The sequence below is a fragment of the Nematolebias whitei genome, chromosome 14 (genome assembly GCF_014905685.2).
Source record: "Nematolebias whitei isolate Nwh7 chromosome 14, NemWhi1, whole genome shotgun sequence".
In the NCBI taxonomy this organism is placed as follows: Eukaryota; Metazoa; Chordata; class Actinopteri; order Cyprinodontiformes; family Rivulidae; genus Nematolebias; species Nematolebias whitei.
The window spans coordinates 35,806,444-35,822,802 of NC_056511.1; the positions used below are offsets into that span (position 1 = coordinate 35,806,444).

Here is a 16,359-nt window from a genome sequence, read left to right on the forward strand (position 1 = left end):
AGAGGATTATGCAGCTGCTGGGTCTTGGCCAGCATAAAAGTACTAAAGTGTCTGATTCAGCAGTTGATATTTTTTGCATATCTGGTGGAAGAAGCCAGCCACTAGGATGATGTGGGGGAAGAAACATTTTTAGAAAAAAAAACATTTATACAAATCAGGAATGAGCACAGACCTTGAAAGAGCTCTGTGTATTTTTCTGTTCATTGATCTGATCACATATCAGACTCAGCCTGTCCAGTTTAGGCTCACATTGTCAGACTGGACTCAGCTCTCTCCAATCTGAACTGCCCTCTCTCAGCCTCAGATTTGTTTTGGGATTATCGCCGCCATAGCAACAGCGTGGCTAACACCGGGTGTCGCCGCATACACTTAAGCTAACATTTAGCAAGTGGCTGCTATGACCTTGTTAGAATCTGAGCACCATTATGGTATGTTAATGTGTGGAATTAATATAGCACTGTGGTAATATTTGCAAGTGTCAACTTGTGCCACATGAAAAGTCAAGCGATGGCAAAAGTCATTCGGATATGATCAGACTGAAACAAATCCCAAGAGTCATGCTGTGTGTCAGAAATATTTGTACACTTCTTCTGTGGTTTGTTTGCACCAACTGTATATTGATTTTCTGAGAAGGTCAGGCCTATTTAGACACCTGTATGCCATTTCTAATTACTACACAGGCTGTGTTTACATATTTAAGCCTTTGGCCCATTGCACATTCTCATGAAGCTGTTGTAAAGCTCAGTGAAACATGTTGCTTTTGTTCGTGCACTTAGTCATCCTTATTGTTATAATTATATTTTATTGGTTGAGTGTTCATCTTGCTGTTGGCAGCACCTCCAGCCTTGAAGTTCATGCTGTGTGGACCTCTTTATTCTTTAAATTGGGTTTGCAAAGAAGAATAAATGTAGATCTTTAAAATGTGCTACAGCTTCTGTTCATTGATCATTATGCCTATAACAAAATGTTTATTTTCCTTTGATTTCAATGTTTTTATGCTCAAAAGGTATTGGATTTCACTGAAAAAAAAACAAAGCAATGCATTAAAAACACAAATAAAAGCAAAATCTATAAAGAACAGCACCAACAGTGAGAGAGGGCCCATGTGTGGGAGGTTGTGTGCATATGTGCAGGCGATGCGCTTGTGAGACTGTGCACCTGGAAAGCACTTGACAGATGGTTACTTCAGCTCGCGCTGAACGTTGCTTCTTTTTCCCCGTGTTAAGCCTCTTTCATATCGAAAGTGTCTCGGTCAGCATTATGATCAAGGTAGACTTTTTCAGCCGTCTTGATTGTTCGCCGGGCATCTCTTGAGTGTGTTTATCCTGCCCACATCATTTATTTCTGTTTGATTCAGGCGAGCCAGGGGAGATCAGAGCTTTGACTGTTTCTGCTCGTTTTTTTGTTTGGCAGTAGGATTACAAAGCAGTGCATCAAACATCATTATATGTGTCATCAGATCAGTAAATTCTCAATCTCTGGTAGTGACTTTGTACTTCAAAAGAGACTTTTATTTGGGAAAATGTGATTCAGAAAGTAAATCTGTTTTATTGTTTCCTTTTGGTTTGATGTGGCTAAGCAGGTGCAATAAACACGTTAGCCATGTTGTTAAATCGTTATTTTTAACTTAAATATTTCATAATATGCCATTTAATTATATTTTATCTTAGCATGTAATCAAAGGAAAACTGAATCCAACAATAGCAAGCAAGTCTAACTAAGTTAAGTCAGGGTCTTTGGACGGATAAAAAAAATAAACGTTTCATCTTTTATTCAAAATACTTCATCAGTCTGAGGAGCTGTATTAAACCCGGTCTTATAAATAGCATCTTCTCATAGTAGATCAACCAGTTTGCTGTTGACAGCCAAAACTAGCTGTTCACATTTTAAAGGAGGACCATCAGCCTAACGACTGATCGTTAGTGCCCCGATGGCCACTTGCTATTCACAGGGGGCTGAGTGATATTAGCAATAACGGCATTGTAAGAGGGACAGTTGAACACGGAGGCCTCCACCCCTGTTTAATGATGGACGGTTTAGTGAGCATGCTTCAGATTAACAAGCAAATTTTATATTTATATCCAACGGGCAGAATGACATGCATTGTCGTCATGTGCATCTCTTCTTCCATCTTCATCCACATGAGAACAGCGATTTGTGAACAAAGTTTTTGTATTGTTTCAGCTTTGCATCCACGCAGAAATAAAATATTAGGAGCCCTGGCAAAATACATTTTGGAAACCAGTTCCGTAGTGAAAAGTTATTGAAAGACCTTGTGTTTTTAACCAAAATACATCATTTTGTGACTTCCAATCTTATCTACATTGCATCAATATTCACAGAATCTGTGTTTGCATTAGTGCAGCAGATGATATAGACCAGGGTTCTGCAATCTTTAAGATCCAAGAGCCATTTCTGCCCCTTTGTTCACTAAATAAAGTGTGTCTGGAGCCACAACAATCTGCTACGACTAATCAAGTGGCTCGTGTTGGAGGGCACTTTTCTGGCCAGTAGGGGTGACATTTATAAAGCTGAAAATATCTAACGATTTTTAGCATTTGTTAATATTTTTACATTTAAAAACAAAATAAAAGCAATATTCTTGTAAAGAAGGAAAATAATATTGTTTTGCCCAATAAAAAAAGAAAAGAAACGCTATGCAGCTCATTCACTTTATGCTTTATTTCTTCAAAATAAGATACTTAAATTTTCCACAATAATCAAAAAAGCAGATAGTGAATATGTTTTACTCCTTGTATTAGTTCAAGTATTCACTTATTTGCAAAGGAAATGACAGAAAAACTGCTAAAACTAGCATTTTGTTGAGCTAAGATTCAATAAAATTCAGTTTTAAGTTAGTTTTGGTCAAAGCTTGAAAGAGCCACTGCAGAGGGACTAAAGAGCCACATGTGGTTCCAGAGCCGCAGGTTGCAGACCCTTAATATAAACCCTAGTCACTCATCTATAGCAAAACCTTTGTATTCTGTATGAGATCACAGATCTCTTTTGCAAAGGAGGTCAGAAGGCATCCTAACATGCATACTTTCGGACTATAAGAGGAAACTGGAATATCCAACCTGGGATTGAACCCAGGGCCTTCTTGTTGTGAGGAAACTAACCACTAAGCCATCATGCTGCCAAATACTTGACTCAAAACAAAGGAAAACTGGATGGGAAAGTGTTTTTTAGTCTTTTGGGTTTGGGGGTTTTATTTATCTGCTACACAGTAGCCTGGTTTGTTACTACAGTGTTTTGGTTCAGTTTTGGTGTTTCTGTGTGGATGAAGGCATTTCTGGAAAAAAAAAAAGAAAAAAAGTAGCTTTGAAAATCTTGTTTCCATGTGGACATGGCCTGAGCTCACCTGAAAGTGTCTGAGGTAAAATTATTCCTCACCTTTATTCAGCCCTTCAGCTCAGAATCATATCAGACAAAAGCAATAACCACAACAGCGTAACAGATAACATTATGAACGCTGCAGGGACATGAAGTGCACCCTGGGCATTGTACTGAAGCTCCAAAAGAATATAATATTTATAAATTACACCGAACACTTAATGCCGCTCAATTAGTCCCAAATCAAATGTGGTGCGTCTGATCTAAATGTTGAAAACTGTGCCTCAGGACAGAAAACAAACAGCAGTTCAGACCAGGTCTGAGGTCAGGATAATATTGTGTTCATGTAAAAATGTCATCAAACAAACTCTAATTTCATTCCCTCTTATATTTTCCTCCTTTTAATTGATGCAGCCTTGAGTGCAACAAAAGAAATAGCCCCCCACAGATACTGCACTCATATTAGTGTATTTCCCCGAGAAACTGCCCTCCTAATTTCAGCACGTGCTCTGCAGCAGATGTTTGTGCCCTTTCTGGTGCTGTGGGTAATAATCCTTAATATTTGTGCCGTTTGAAACTAAATGAGCCTTTAATGCACTCTGATTCCATCATCTCACACTCATTAATTGTTTTTTGAAAGACCATAAATTATTCCTGCTTTTTTAAAAATTGATTTATTCAATTATTTTTTGCAAAGATAAACAGAAACGTTGAAGGCTAAACTGAAGGTATTTAACTGTGCGATGGTCAGTTCTGATAAGAGTCTCCTTGTGAAATGTCATCGAAGGAGAAAATTCACAGCCCCGCTTCTGTTGGCTGAGATATTTCCTCCCTGCTGTAACCTTCAGCGTTTGCAACCTTGCTCGGTAGTAATGCTGTAACACGAAATGACGCCTCCGAACTTTATTGTGTGGATCTTTGCATTCCCGTCTCCCTCTCCTTGCTATCCGTCATCGCAGGTGCTGCTCACTCAGTGAGTTTGGCGCCTCATTAAAGATTGTGCGATGCATTTGAAGTCCTGTCACTCATCTTCTCCTCTCGCCCTTTTCTCTTCCAGATGGTCACGAGAACAAAGAAAATATTTGTGGGCGGCTTGTCGGCCAATACAGTAGTGGAAGATGTGAAGCAGTATTTTGAACAATTTGGGAAGGTAAGACTACTTTTGTTGCTAACCACCATTGGGTTGTCACAATATTCATCATTTAGTGGACTGCGTGTGGTCTTACTGTTGGCAGAAAAAAAAGCTTGATAATTGGGGCAAATAGTAATAAAATGGGTATTGTTAGATTTGATAGACAAATAGCTAAACACTTAGCAATGTGCTAAGAAGTATTAGCTGTTGGCTACGCAGCGCACCAGAAATTATTTGAATTTCAGTCTCTTCAGAATAATTTTGGCAACATTTCTGTGACATTCTGCTGTTTCTTAGATAATGAGTGTTTGAATTTGGCTTTTGTTGTTGTTGTTGTTGAGAAGTGTTGGCTGCTAACTGTCTGACTCACACACGTGTGTTTCTTAAAGAGTAATAAACCTTAAAACCACAGATCATGAGTTAGACAAGATTGTTAGGTTTTTACAATGTAAATTTTATCAGTGCTCGAAAATTGTTCTTATAGCTGCCATAAAGTGGTAATTCAGATCTTTTAAAGTGGGAGTCTTTGAAAAAAAGCTATGAGCAAATTATATCTTAAGAGTTTAATTCAAATGAGCTAATACATAATAAGAGTGGGGCCAAGATCATAATGCATAGACTTCGTCCCTAAACAACTCCAATCTCCCATCTTGCAGTTAGTTTGTCAAAATGATCAGAATTAAACTAAATTTTCCAAACTGTGGTTGACCAAATCACTTTCTACAACAGGTAAGATGTTAATTGCTCATAACTTGTATAGAAAACCCCACTTCAAAAGATACAAGCTATCACTTTACTAAAGGATACATAATGCAGTATTTGTACTTGATCTTGTCAGCGTAGTCTAATGTGTAACAACTGCTATTGGGTTGTTCTGCATTTATACGATGTTCATGCAACACTCATATTTAGGCATTTCTAAAAACGCATAAAAACTACACTTTAGTTCAACATAATCATTTGATAGCAGCAGTTCTGTTATCGTAAGCGGACCCATATCTCTCTGAACAGCCTCCCTCTCTATCCAAAGTATCACAAAGTGGGAGAAGCTCAGTGACAGCAGGCATCTCTGTCTGTCTGTCAGTCCGTCTGTTACTGACTTGATTGAATGACTTCACGTTATATGAATGCTGACAGTTTGTCCCAGAACGTATCAATAATTTGACACTGATCAGTTTAAATTAGCGCAGCTCTTTTAATATTTGGGAAAACTTCATTGCAGAGTCCAGACAAATCATCTGCGTCTCGTTCTTTTAGCGAGCTCACAGTGTAGCCTCAAAAGAAGCCAACTGCGTCACTTTGGCTCCTCTTCTATATTAAGACAAACTGTGACAAGCAAACAGCTGAAGATGTGGCAGCAGCGTCACACAGCCTGCCATGCCCGGTCAACAACGTGCGTTTTGCTTACGGAGCAAACAGGCCCTGACAACCAAGCTGCCAAGAGCAACCCTCCCAGAAACGATGAAAGCATGACATCAGAACCAAATGCAGCTTAGTACTGGACTCAGAGCTAAAGTCTCTGTATTGTGACATTTTTTGAAAGTTTGATATGAAATGGGGGGGAGAGCTCAGTTTTTGAGTGCTGCTGTAGTTTCTGCATGCTGTTCCTATGGCCATTGAGCCTATCTGATTGAGGCACATGCAAGGACAGACATACAGCGTGCACACACACATGCACACACAGCTCTCAACCATGCGTGCAGACACAAACAGGCTTTGATACAGTGGCAGCATTTTACAGATAATTTCCCCACACCGAGCAGAGATCCATTTCCCTCATGTCATATTCCACATCAGTCAAGGTCACCTTCAGCTGATCCACTCTGCGCAACATCAACACTTGACCTTGAGTTTTAGTAAGGATGGATTTTTCACAGGCACATAATGTACCGTGTCCTGAAGGAGACAAAAGAGCTCTTACACATTAATAGAGATTTTTTTTTTGCTTTTGTTCAAAGACAATGCACTACTAACTTTACTCTTAAACCCCAGGATTTTTTTTTCTTGGCTTAAAGTGAGCAAGGTGAAGGACTTTGTTTTGCTCTTCTTTCGTGGAAGAGCATTCGAGACCTCACTGTATCCTGGTCGACGGCTTCACATCAAGATGACTTATTTGCACAATAGAACGCAGCGAGCAAATATTCAGCATGACTTTGCAATCAATGGTTGTGAGAAGGGACTCCAAATGATTTTAGACTTGATTGAATGACATAATTGACTTGATTAAACAAAATCCCCCCCCCCCCCCCCCCCACACACACACACACCCTCCCGTCCTTGAGGAATCCTCAAACGCTTAGAAGGAAACAAACAAATCAGACTGATTGAGACAGATCTCGAGCATGTTTCTTTGTGCGCTTTTATAGCCTACTTGTGCATGCTTGGATGTGTTAGCCGTGCTGCTCGTGCCATGCGGGAGCATGTCAGCGATTAGCTGTATTTATGTGGGTGCATGATTAGGGGTATGTACGTGTGTATGAGTGGATCTGAGTGCCTTCAGTTAAAAGACAATCAGAGCAGATATTAAAGGCTATGACAGGCAAAAAAGGGGTTCTTTGTGTTTTGCGTCTGTTCTTTTTTTTCTGCCTTACACATCCCAGGATTTATTAAATAACCTGCCTGTCAGTGCAACCTACCATTATCGTCACAAACGCACCGCTCTGAGAACTTCCCTACAGAAGGAGAAACCAATTAATTCAGTTTGTCCTTCATAGCATCTCGATGGCAGTAGGCATCTCTGTGTGTCAGTCTGTTTTTTTCCTGTCAGCTCATGTGCATGTCAGGAGGGGCATTAGCCAGCATGGAAGCAGGACAGAAAGCCATCTAGAACTTTTGAAAGTATGTTTTGAAGCACTTATCAATCATCACACAACTACAGCTTAAGGCTCCTGCAAATGTTCTTCCTTACTGGGAGTATGCTCTTTCACTGCTTTTATTTACAAGTTCTGTATACAGTGTGTGTGCACGTGCATGTGTGTGTGTGTGCGCGTGCGTGCGTGCGTGTGTGTGTGTGTGTGTAAAGCAGCATGAGCCAATTAGCAGGATGTGGTCTATGGAGATAGCGGTGGTTGGTAGGCAGTGGAGGGGAAACAGCTGTTGTGGCCACAGTTGGGTCATGGGTTCTTTTCGTGACCTCCACCCCCCCCCCCCCCACACACACCCCCCACCCCCCACCCCCACACACACACCCTCCCACCCCCGGTCCTTTCTGTCTCCATCAAGGAGGAGATGGTGCATTTGCTGTGGAGAGATGTTGACAGCCGTCATGATTAGTAGAGAGCACAAACGCAAGTCTGCTGCTGCTTCTGAGAGCTGCTGCACTCTTTCTTTCCTCCTTTTGTTCTTTCTTTTTTCTTTCTTTCTTTCTTTCTTTCTTTCTTTCTTTCTTTCTGTCCTCCATTTGTTCTTTCGTTCTTTCTTTCTTTTTCCTCACCTACAGTACACGCTGAAGGTGTGCGTTTGCACTGATTGTGACAGTCATTTGAACAGAACTGAAGTGTGGCTGTGTTTGACTGATTCTAATGCATCTCAGATGGATCCCATTACCTGCTTAATAGTAGCCACATCCTGCCCTCCATTTTTTTTTCCTTCTCAGGCAGCACACGTCACTTTAGCCCAGCAAGCCAGATGAGACAATCTTATCAGTACTGCCTGGCCTCTTTTTATATTCAAGGACTTTTGTTGGAGCCTACTGCTATTTCTGCTTTGCAATAAAGCCAAATTAATCAGAGAGCTGCTTGTGTTAAGTATTTTTTTCTTATAGAGGATAGTAAATTAGATTTAAATAAACACTTATGTATAGATATTGACTGATTGATATTGACTGGATGGCATGGTGGTGCAGTCAGTAGAGCTGTTGTCTGTCAGCAAGAAGGCTGTCAGATCGAATCCCAGCCGGGGACTTTTCTGGTTGAAGTTTGCATGTTCTCTCCGTACATGCGTGGGTTTTCCCCGGGTATTCCAGTTTCCTCCCACAGACCAAAAACATGCATATTAGGCTGATTGGTAACTCTAAATTGTCTCTAGGTGAGAGTGAGAGAGTGCATGGGTTTTTGTCTTGTGTTTTTATGTGGCTCTGTGATGGACTTCTAACCTATCCAGGGTGTCCCCCAACACAGTGACTGATGGACATGGGCACCAGTGACCGCAACCTGGAAAGAAAGAAGTGGATAAAAGATAAAGCAAATCTTTTTGCGCCTAGTCCCACTTAGGTTACTTCATCCACCCGCTTCGGTTGTTATCATCCATTAAATGGCCGTTATTAGTTGTTATCATCCCCATACGTAGCGTTCAGACTGCCCCTCCCCTACCTTCTAGTAGGTTTAAATGTACGTTATTATCGCTGATAATACGGGCGCGTGGTTAGGTTAAGGCCCCAGTATATTCCTGCGTACGTTCATACGCGGAGGTACGCGCGTACCTCCGCAGGGCATGTCCATGCAAAGCTCAATTTTTATGACTGCGTATGCGTACGCGGTGTTGCACAATAAACTGCCCAGCGACGGACTGTTTTGTATGCGACACCAATGTATTAAATTCTCCTTCTTGATCCCTGATCTGGCCTTTTCTTTTGTTTTGTTTTCCAAGAGGCAGCGACCTCTTCCTCCTCCATTGATGCCATGACTGAAATGGTGAGAAATTAAGGAATTTGTCACGAGCTAAATAAAATCAGTTCCAACGTGGCTGCGGGAGGGTCTGGAGATTTCCTGGTGGGCTGGTCTGATGTGTGGGCTGCAGGGCCAGCGCTCCCTGTTTTTTTTTTTTTTTTTTTAGAACTTTTTATTAACAACATATAAACACAGAACACCGGTGCGGCTGGGGCTGCCAACTCTAGTTTTTTTTTTCTTTCAACCTGTCAATCAATCCAGTAGGCATGTCAGCAAATGACCAATCGGCGACCTCAATTTGTCCCAAAGGTAAACGCCCCTGTCTGTAGAGCTGCTCTGCAGCCGCTCAGGGTGTACGCTCGAGTATGAAGTCTCAAACTTCTGCGTACGTACGCACGTACCTCCGCACGGACGGACGGACGCGGGAGTATACTGGGGGCTTAAGAGTCAAGGGTCTGGGGGTTAGGTTTATGGTCAGGGTTAGGTTAAGTCTCAAGGGCAAGGGGATTAAATTTTGGGTCACTGGTCTGGGTCAGCTCTACGGTTAGGTTTAGGAAAAGAGTTACATTAAGCTAACTAAAATACACTTCTGGTTTTACATGCGAGCCGCGATGCTTATTATCACCCATAAAAACATAACTTTAAATTTACTTAGAGGTAGGAGGGAACAGTCTGAACGCTACCCATGGGGATGCTAACAACTAATAACATCCATTTAATGGACTGATAGCATCCAAAACCATTGCTTCATCAGTCTGGTCATAATTAAACTTTATTTTTCTAAAGTGAGTTTGTTCAGACAGGTAAGATATTACTTGTACGTAAGATTTCTACAGAACCCCATTTTAAAATATCTCAACTTTGATGTTTAAATCGAGTGTTGTAACTATGTAGTACTCTCCCCATTAACAGAACAACAGCAAAAGAAAGACTTTCATTTATTTTGTTGATAGTTTATCTTTGGAATCAAGAGGCTTAGCACTGAAATCTAAATGTGTATTTTTTGACATATTAAAAGGTTCACATTTATTAACAATTTAATAAACTTCAGTCTAGAAGAAAGTTCAAAGGCAGCTACAAAACATCAGATATTCTTGTAGAAATTCCTACAGTCTTTTTTCAGTGGCAACCCAAGGATATATTCAGCTTCAAAAAGGAGTCTGATACCAGTAGACTGAAAATTACAGCTTTTATGAAAAAAAAAAAAAAAAAATCAGTGATCAATAAGGTACAAATTACAGTTCTTAGTGTTATGCAGTGTGTTATGCTCTACAAGGTGTAAGATTGTTACCTTTCTAAATTTTTGCTGTATCAAATAATTGTCAAAAAAAAAAAAAAAAAAACTTTTGAAACTCTTTCACTGAAGCTTTCTAAGAGATGGGAGGTGGTGTGGTGGCACCTTATAAATTTGGATGTGACGTACCAGCAGAGACTTGTCCAGGCATGAAAAAACGACTCTGAACAGTTCAAGTCATAATTAGCTGTGGTGGTTAATGCTTCCTCATTGGTTTATTGTAATCGGCTTTGAGTCATCTCATAGTGCCCTTACTTGCCTAAGCTGAAACATCTACATCTCACTGGCTCAGTTTCCGCCCTTCTTCTTTCTTGATTTTATTTTATTTTTTCCTGTTCTGTGCTATATAGGGGTTGAAGCAGACTTTTTAGTTTCATCAGAACTACTTGCTTCCATGTCACTTGGCAGCAAAAGTCCTCTCCTTTATGTTCATGCAGTCCTGGTTCTTATACTCCCCTACTCTAGAGACATATTATGGAGGCGGGGCTTAATGAAAAGAAGGGAGGGGCTTAACCAGGTCACTGCCACTAGGCTTAGTAGTGGGCAAAAGCTAAATGGTAAATGGTAAATGGACTGTACTTATATAGCGCCTTTCTATCTTATTTCAAGATACTCAAAGCGCTTTACACAACAATCTGTGTCCTCATTTACCCATTCTTACAGCACTCTACATCTCTACAAGGCTAATTGAACAAATCATTCTAAAGAGACTAATCAGTGCTTTTAGATCACATTCATACACCGATGGGACACACATCAGAGGCTATGAGGGGTTCAGTGTCTTGCCCAGGGACACTTCAGCATGTGACTGCTGGTGGATTCGAACCCCCAACTCTCGCATTGGAGGACGACTGCTCTAACCACTCAGCCACAGCCGCCCCCAAAAGCTAGAAAGTTCAATAACACAATGAGACAGTGCTTTGCTATGGAGAAAAAAAGTCAGTTTGAGGAAGTGACTATAAGAGTGATGACATCTGTTGGAGGACACTGGAAGGATGAGTGAGCTGGAAAAAGATCATTGTCAGAACAGCCCACAGCTACCATGTGCCACTTCTGTAGTGTTTCACACTCCAGGAGAGGACTGACTCTATACTTTGCTCATACCTTCTGAAAGATGAAGCAGATAAGAGGAAAAGTAAAATCATAACAGCATTAGGAAAAGAGTGCACATAATTTGTTCTGGGTCTCAGTTAATCTAATACCATGGCTGACATTTTGCCAGCCCTTATATTTTATAAATGGCAGAAAAATAACTTTTTGTGACCAACTATATAAAAAAGAGGATGACTTAAGTTTACATACCCATCTTGGTATCTCAGTGAAGGTTTTCATGTAGTTCAAGGATAAAAATGCCACCCTGTAGAGAATGAATATTAATGAAATATACTTTGGAATGTTGTCCTGAGAGAGTGCGGTGCAGATATTACAAATCACCTCTAATCATTGATCTCATCATTCTTGTCTTATCTCTTTGATTGCAGATCCAAGTTTAACCTTGGCTTGCATGAAGCATTTACAACAGCCCATACACTGGTTCCAAAATAGATCTTGTGATGAAGAATATTAATTGCACTTCGGACTCGTTCACAGGTTGAACGCTCTTATTGGCCAAAATAGCAAATATGAATGATTAATGCAGAAAAATACACTTTGTACAAGGTGGGAAAAATGGAACCCAATCAAAAGGCCGAAGCCTTTTATTCCACTTCCTCGGCTGTTGCAGGTGCACATTTGCATGCAATTTACATGGTAGCTCACAGTGACCACAACCACCACTCCAGCATCTCTGTGTCCATCATCTGCTGACATTCTGTGATTGTTTCCTCTCTGCTGTGACTCACCTCACCCAATCAGCTGAGGATATGGTACGGTTTCTGTGATTATAAGGAGTGATCAGAGCAGCGATGATGGAGCATGTGCTCTATAGTGGAGATTTAGCCAAAGGCTTCAATCTCATTGCAGTCACTTGTAGTTAGTGACTGAGCCTAGCAGTGAGAAGGGCAGCGCAATATAAATGAATAGGCTATGAATGTGGATATGACTGCGGTTCTGCAGGGACACACACACTGGGGGAACGAGCCAGTTAGACAAACTATTTCATATCCCCCTTGACCTTTATTTGCCCACTGGCCCAGCAACATTTCCAATAGAGTGGCTTTTAAATGGCTGCTGAAAATTGAACATTTATTTCAGACCTGAGACAATTTTATACGTGTGTGATTGTTTGTATGAAAGAATGGACAGTGCAGATCTTACAACAAACCTTTAATTAGTTTCTACTAAAGGGATCAGACGTTTAACGAAAGATGAGATGGTTTTCTGACTTGCTGATCATCAAAATGCTCTTCACGTGGGCTTCCTCAACCACCGAACTCTGTGTGATATAGGTGGCACACAAAGAGCCGTGGATCAAGGCAGATTGACACCTTTCTGTAGGTCTCTAGTCTCATCTCCCAGCTGTCCACACTGAAATAGCTCCCTTGGGATAAGCCTGGATTGGCTTGATTGTGTTATCGGCGACTGATCGGGTCATTGAATGATGGAATTTTGAGCCCCTGTTCTGCTTAAAGAATGAAATGTTTAAAGAAGATTGACTGTGATTGGATCAGATCCAGCACCTGCTCAGAGGGGTCACTCAGGTGAAAGCAGGAGGCAGCAATCTTGGCTGGGCCATTGTGACATGACCAGACGTGAGGGAATTAATGTGTGTGTTGGGTTAGAGTGTTGACGGTGGCGGTGTATAGATGGCAGGGAGGGGAGAGGGGGGAGGGGGGTTGCATGGATGCCATTCAACAGGAAAGCAGTTTTAAAAATGTCATCAGAGGAAGTGTCATGAGTAATTTGCAGCAGTCTTGCCATCAGACTGGTGTGGAGGTGGACACCTCAGCTCTGCAAATTGCGGTCTACTCCTAAGGGAATCTTACGTGGGAGAGTGCCACTGAGATCCCAAGAAGTGTTTATTTCTCAGATGGGCATGAAATATGTTTGGAAATATGCTCTTATGTTTGTTCTTAAGATTGGGATGGAGAGATAGGGAGATGGATTGTTTTCAGAGTAGGTAGGTATGTTTGAGTTGTGGTCCACAGACGCTGTAGTCCCCCTCTGAGGGAACGGCTCTGTGCTTCTGCGTGCTGCGGCCTATTAAAGGAAAAATGACCTTGTCATATTTCACTGCTCTTCTAAGTGACTTTTAAGATGCAAAACTGCCACACAACCCTTAAAAAGGATTCAATTACTCTGTGGCATTTATCCATAAACATGAACCTTCCATAAACCTCTGCCAAAGGAAGCCAACGAACACGAACCGCAACTACAACAGACATCTGACACATTACAGCTCAAATGATGACCATTCCCTATGCTCACCCAACATCTGAGCTCATACACAAAGAGCTTTATAGATCTTGTGACATTTGATAAAGGCATTTGTGCCATCCTCTGGATGGATTTATCCTAAATGCCTGAACAGAAGGCAATGTCAATAGAATTGCTTGAGTTTAACCTTTAACTTTAATGCTTCATTGAACATTTTAGATAGTAAACCGAATCAACAACCAACAACAGCAATCTTTTTTTTAAGCAGTGTGTTGTTACATGCCCAGCAATTGTCATTTCAAGCCTCGAATGTTACCAAAACAAACCACAATGCTGTAAAGGAGCACGTTTTTGGTCTTTCTTTGAGTTTGCAGTCTGAATACATGTACAAGAAAATAAATGAAATTGCTAATAAATCTGAGCAGACATAAGATTACTACTCTTGACTTTTGAGAAATGAGACTTTGAAACTAGCAGGTCTCATTAAAGGACAATAAGAAACGCATGCTTTTCAGTGGGCCTCTGCTGTGTCTGACATCCCACAACACTTGTGTAGCTCGATGTGCATTCAATGCAAGTGCTGGCTTCAAGTGGCTCTTTGCTTGTGCTTCTCTAAAGCCACCTACTGCAGCTTGACCAGATCCACAGGCAACTCCAGCTCATGCCTCCTACGCAGTGCCTTCTTGAGATTGCTGGATAAAATGTTCTTACATGAGAATGTACACATTGTGTGCTCTGGCTTGATGTGAAGGGCGAAAGATGTCTTAAAGGTTTCACTTATCTGAAACACTTTCTGCTCATGGCTGTGTTTTCCCGTGTGGTAAAAGGGTTCAATTATCTTGGTTTAAGGCCTGAAGTCATCCACTATTCTGAATATGGCTATTAGAAATTGCCTGTGAGGTTTCATTTTGATACAATGATAAAATCCAACATTGGTAGTGACAGACTCATTACGCCCAGTAATATTTAGCTTTAGCAAAGTAAATAGACCAAACAAAATAGAGTTATTGGAGTAAAATATAGTCCCAGAAAGAGATGCAAATGCTATGTTTGTAGTTTTTTTTTTTAAATATGATATATGTCCTTGTGTCACATCTCTTTCACAGCTTCTTTACAGAAAACTCTGAAGGTTTTATGTTTTGTTAAGAAGTTAGCTCATATCTTCAGTAAATCTGTAACAAAAAGAATGTTTTACTGCCACAGTGGTTAACATGTCAGGCTGCACTTAATGCTCTAAAGTAAATGCACATGCCAACGCTGATATTTTTGCATTGATAATGTTAACAAGCTACTTTGGACAAATTTAGGTTATGGTTTATTGGTACAAAATTAATAATCATAAAATTATTAAAATAATAATAATTGGAAGTCCTCATATAGGAAAATCTGATCTCTTGTTGGTTCAGTGCATAAAGAAATGTTCATTTTAAGGCTTCTCATTTTATCCAGTCTGGTCAGAGTTTCATAGATTTTAGGATATGCTAACTTGGAGCCATTCATCTTGCATTAGGGCTAAATAAATTACATTGAATTCATTTTTATTCAAATGATACAGTTTGGATTCAGGATATCCTAGCCACCGTTACCTTTGCAACATGATTAACATAATGAATTAAATACAGCGCTTGCTAAAGCTCCAGGCTTAAGTCTTCTCTCTGGGATTGAGGAGGGAGCTTAAGTAAACCAAAAAAAAAAAACAAGTTGATTAACTTGTTCAATTTATTAGTTGGTTCATATTCTTTTAAATGAATGATTCCTCTAAAAGGTGGCTTAAAATGATTAGAGCTGTATTCTTTTAGCGAGAAGGTTGCAGGATCGCTTCTGGGTCTGGGGCCTTTCAGGGTGGAGTTGGCATGTCCTCCTTGTGTATGCGGTGTTCTCTACGTACTCCATTTTTCTCCCACAAAACAAAAGCATGCATGTTATGTGAACTGGTATCTCTAAATGGTCTGTTGGTGTGGGTAAGAGTGTAAGTTGTTTGTCTCGTTTATGTGTCCACGTAATGGACTTGAGACCTGTTCAGGGTGTACCCAACGTCTCACACAATGACTGCTGGTGATGGGCACTGGGAACCCCTGCAAAGGGAAGTGGATAAAGAAAATGGATGTATGTATAGTCCTGTATTACATGTACAGCAATATGATGGGTGGGTCATAGAAGAAACACATATTTGCACAGCTTTGCAAAGAGCCTTTACTCATATTTAAAACTGATCCCAGCGTATTTATTTCCCAATATTTAGTGGAGTTTAAAATGTGCCCACTTTATGTTCATGTATACATGTATGTGTACTTAGGTAACTGGTCTGTGTTTAAAATCTAAGGTGACCAAACAGTAAAACAGATTGTTTAGTCAACCCTTTTTTTTTTATTTGAGAAACCCCAATAGTAAAAAAGGTTTATTCCTAGTGAATGATGGCTCATATACATTAGGGTATGATGAAACAAGATAAATACTTAACTCCTTAACAAATCAATACATTTTAATGGAACTTGTCAAATATGTGTCATTGTTTTATTTAACAAGTGATTTTTTTAAGTGATATACTAGCTAACAACAATAAAACATTGAACAAACTCAAACCTTCTGTTTGTTATGCAAATGTAATTTTTTTCAGTCAAGCATGCCTTGTCTATCTATCTATCTATCTATCTATCTATCTATCTATCTATCTATCT

The 16,359-nt window shown here is 40.3% G+C and overlaps 1 protein-coding gene across 1 annotated transcript in view; it reads left to right on the top strand.

The window, feature by feature from the left end:
• Positions 1-16,359, top strand: part of msi2b (musashi RNA-binding protein 2b) — a 434,292-nt gene that overhangs the window by 124,012 nt on the left and 293,921 nt on the right. The window contains exon 6 of the mRNA XM_037688064.1: positions 4,391-4,483. Within this exon, the coding sequence (XP_037543992.1) occupies positions 4,391-4,483 (93 nt within the window). The remainder of the gene's footprint in view (positions 1-4,390; positions 4,484-16,359) is intronic.